We start from the raw sequence: 4,523 nt of genomic DNA, 5'->3' as shown, positions 1-4,523 counted from the left end.
AATAATAATAATAATAATTACAAAAGCGATAATTAAAACGATAAGACAATGCAAACAAAAACACAAAAAACACAATTATTTTGATATTTACTTAACAAACAAAAGCACTAAACATATGATATACTGTACAGTACTGTACTTTACTGTGTATTGTATAACACAAGCAATCATATGATTGACTAAAAATAACACTCAAAAAACAATAACACAAACAATACATTAAAAGTCAAAAGTCTAAACACTTTTTTGTTTGCCATTCAATTGGATATTATTTACTGTATATTAAGTATATTAAGTATATTAAGTATATTAAGTATAAAGTGATAATAAACTAAAATATCAAATAGTTATTAAACAAAGCATTCATTGATTGATTGATTGTTTATATAATGAAAACATGAAATCATCGGTTATTGTTTGTCTGTTATTTGCATTGATTATCACCGAAATCAGTGTCGAGTCGTCGACCGAATCCAATACCGGCGGTGACAATGATATTAACAATTTGTTTAATTTGAAAGTATGTCCATAATTATGGTGTCACCGATTGATTCAAACTAAAAAACTAATGACAATTTCCTCTGAATTACAGTCTTCGCGACAATTATTTGACGAGTTTGTCATCAAATACGACAAACCGTACAGAAATGAAACTCAAGGTCTGTAGTTTTCTGGGATCAGTTATGTACCGATAGTACAGTATTAACGCATAATAATAATAATTGTCTGTATTTCAGAGTACGACAGAAGACATGCCATCTTCGAGAAGAATCTAATGACCATTCAGTTGCTTAATGACAATGAATTGGGTACAGCTGTCTATGGGATCACACAGTTTGCCGATCTGTCATCGCATGAGTTTCGAAAATTTTATACCGGTTTTCGGCCCGAACTTCAAGTAAACGACAAAAACTTGCGCCGAATATACGCCGATAATATCCGATTACGAGATTTGCCGCAAAACTTTGACTGGAGATCAAAGTCTGGTGTTGTGTCGGGCGTCAAGAATCAGGGAATGTGCGGTCTGTCACTGAATTTTTGCAATGTTTTTAAATTGTAATTAATAATAATATTATTATTATTTATGATGGCGTCGATGGATAGGTAGTTGTTGGGCGTTCAGTGCCACCGGTAATATAGAAGGGGTGACCGCTGTTGTCACTAACAAATCGGTCTCACTTTCAGAACAAGGTTTCAAATAATTCTATTATTTATTAATTAAAGTTTTTATTTAAGGAAATTTTATTTTATTTTTAATTATAAAGAACTGGTTGATTGTGATAAATATGATCAGGGATGCAATGGAGGACTTCCCACAAATGCCTTTAAGACTATTATTGATTTAGGTTTGTATTAAATAGATTTAAATGAAAAATAAATAAATTTCATATTTAGTTTATAATAAATTTTGTCTAACAAAAGGTGGATTAGAGTCTGAGTCGGACTATCCCTACGATGGACGCRACGAGAAATGCCATTTCAATAAAAGTCTGTCGAAAACATCTATTGATTCCTATGTTGTTTTGCCGGAAGACGAGAAAGCCTTAGCCCAATGGCTCTACCAGTTTGGTCCCATCTCTATCGGGATTAACGCCAATGCAATGCAATTTTATTTTGGCGGTATATCTCATCCGATGAAATGGATGTGTAATCCTAAAAATCTGGATCACGGCGTACTTATCGTAGGGTTCGGTATCGGCAAAACTAAAATAACGCATAAACTGCAGCCCTATTGGATCGTTAAAAACAGTTGGGGTCAGAGCTGGGGTGAAAAAGTATGTATAAAAAAAATAGMTGAATATTTTGTCAAAACAGATTTTTTTTTATTGATCGATATTTTCTATAAATAGGGATATTATCGAGTATATAGGGGTGATGGCACCTGTGGTCTCAATTTGATGGCTTCCTCCGCTTGGATTGATATTCATTCAAAGTACTAAATGGATAAAAATTTAATATATAGATCTATATATATATATATATATATATATATATATATTGCATTTACGGTATTTATACCAATATATATTCAATATATACAGTACCGGTAGTTATTTTTTATTGAAAAGTTTAAATAAGTCTCAAATGTACAAAACTTATTTTTTCTGATATTATATTATTATATGCCTTAAATAATATATATCTAAAAGAGTAAGTTTTTAGTGAATTAACATTTTTATTGAAAGCAATTGATGTCTTTTTTAGACAAAAATATTTTTAAATGATTTTGTTATCAATAAAATGTTTGATATTTTCAATTTATTTTATCTATTCTAATTTATTTGACATTTCATTTGTGTATATATTAACATTTATGCATGAATTTTACAAACAAACATAACTTATAAATAAAATATAACATTAATTTTTTAACCCCCAATAGGATTACATATGTTTTACTTGAAATCTTGTTTTACAAGTAATGTCTATAAGGTATTGAGTCAATGCATAGGTAGATATTAAGAGTATCGTATTATACATTTTATTAAAAGCTATTATACTGTATATGGAAAAATACAGTATATTTTATTCAAAAATGATTAAATTGACCTAAAGGTTAAACATCCTTATTTTGTCAGTGATGTTCACTTAGCTTTATATGATATACAATATTAGATTAAATGGATTATTCAAATTTAGCAATTAAAATTAAAAATATATGTTTTAAATAAAATGTTTTAAATATTTTTGTAAAAGATGAAATTTAGAATAAAGTATATTTAAATTTATATTGGACTAATTTAATTAAATATTACTGGTAAAATATTAAATTAATTTTTAAAAATATAATTATCAGTAATTAGAAATGTTAATTTAAAAAATCAATATCAACAATAAAATTTATTACTACAATAAGTACAGTATAATATTTAATTTTTATTTAATATATAATTTTGCTTACTTGAAAAAGGATAAAAAAATATTGTAATACTCATTGTATTACAAATATTATACTGTATTTCTATAAATACTTATAATAATTATTGTAATTCATTGTCTGTTCAATTCAGTAAAACATATAATAGCAGAATATTCCATACATTTTTGATATATATATAAGAATTTTGTTTTTTGCTAATTATTWTGTGATTCTTAGTAAAAATTATTTTTTAATAACAACTTACAGTATTATATTTAGAGATGGGAAAATAGAAAGTTTCTAATAAATTTTCGTGAGAAAGTTTCTAGAAAATTTCTCAGGAATAAATTTCTAGAGAAATTTAACATTATTGTTATACTATGGGATCCCCATATCTTTAGCTATTATAATACTATAAATATATTAATGAGACAGAATACTGTACATATAATATTATACTATTATACAAATGGGATCCCTATATAAATAATTATAATTATTTAATAATAATCAGTTTTGTAAAATTTTATTGACCTTTTTATTATAGTATAGTTTAGTATAATTAAATAAATATATTTTTTACTTTAATTAGTAATTTAAATACTAATACTAATATTTAATTATTACTTTTAAAAACAATGTTACAAGATAACAAATATAGAGAAAACAAAATTAACATGGGGATCCCATAGATAGAAATTTCTTTTAGAAACTTTCTAGAAATTTCTYTATTATTTTATAAATTTCTCTTTTTTGCCAATTATATTACTTAAATGTTTTTTTAAAACTTCAAAACTAGGATCAATATAAAATGTTTTACATCATTGCCTAAATTAACTTTATTGATTTACTATTAAATTTTGTTGTTATATAAATGAGACAATTAATATTTATAAATTCTTAAATAAAAATCTAAATAAGAAAAATAATTTTTAGTGTAAAGTTTGTAAGTTTAAATTTTTTTTAGATAAAAAACTAATTAAAATTCTCAATATTTATAAATATTTATTTATATTTTTTAGACATTTTGCTACTAACAGAAATWTTTTTAACTAAACTGAATAAATACTAAAAAATTTTTACATCAATATAAATCTCTAATTATGCTTAAACTAATATGTAATTTTGACAAAAATATATTAATATTAATTGTTTGATAATTTTTTGAAATTAATTAGATTATTATTTTTTTTGTCATTTAAGTAATTAATAAKTAGAATATAGGTATTAAATGTGCTGTACATAGAATATACTGTAGTGTAAAACAATGATTATATTATATACAAATTCACAAAATAATTAACAATTCATTTACTACAAACAAAATAAAATTTTCAGCAAATTATATTAGTTTTTAATGAGTTAATTAACTATAATTGGTATAATTGGCAAATTGTTAACATTGTTATGTAATACAGTATAATATTTAAATGAAATTTTTATTGATTAATTCTTCATTATTTAATAATTATTTTTGCTAAAATTATTTTAAATATGCTTTATTATCTATTATCTATCATTTATTATTAATTATTTTTTAAATATTTAAAATATGTATATAAACTATTTACTGGTATATATTTAATTAAAAATATTTTTAATTATAAACATGTATATAAATTATATATTTATTATAATWGATAAATAAATATAACTTTATTGT

The 4,523-nt window shown here is 23.4% G+C and overlaps 1 protein-coding gene across 1 annotated transcript; it reads left to right on the top strand.

Annotated features, from left to right (window-relative positions):
- Nucleotides 1-230: 230 nt before the first annotated feature.
- LOC128952351 (putative cysteine proteinase CG12163) lies at nt 231-1,985 on the top strand. Its single transcript, XM_054297734.1, has 7 exons — nt 231-520; nt 593-659; nt 738-1,022; nt 1,105-1,191; nt 1,266-1,346; nt 1,423-1,775; nt 1,851-1,985. The coding sequence occupies exons 1-7, from the start codon at nt 398-400 to the stop codon at nt 1,938-1,940; spliced, it is 1,086 nt and encodes a 361-aa protein (XP_054153709.1). The 5' UTR covers nt 231-397; the 3' UTR covers nt 1,941-1,985.
- Nucleotides 1,986-4,523: the final 2,538 nt, after the last annotated feature.

Source organism: Oppia nitens, unplaced genomic scaffold (genome assembly GCF_028296485.1).
Source record: "Oppia nitens isolate AA-2021 unplaced genomic scaffold, nextdenovo-longstitch-racon4-pilon3 scaffold1_pilon_pilon_pilon, whole genome shotgun sequence".
In the NCBI taxonomy this organism is placed as follows: domain Eukaryota; kingdom Metazoa; phylum Arthropoda; class Arachnida; order Sarcoptiformes; family Oppiidae; genus Oppia; species Oppia nitens.
The sequence above is the reverse complement of the archived record's forward strand: the minus strand, read 5'-3'. Positions and strand labels throughout refer to the sequence as shown.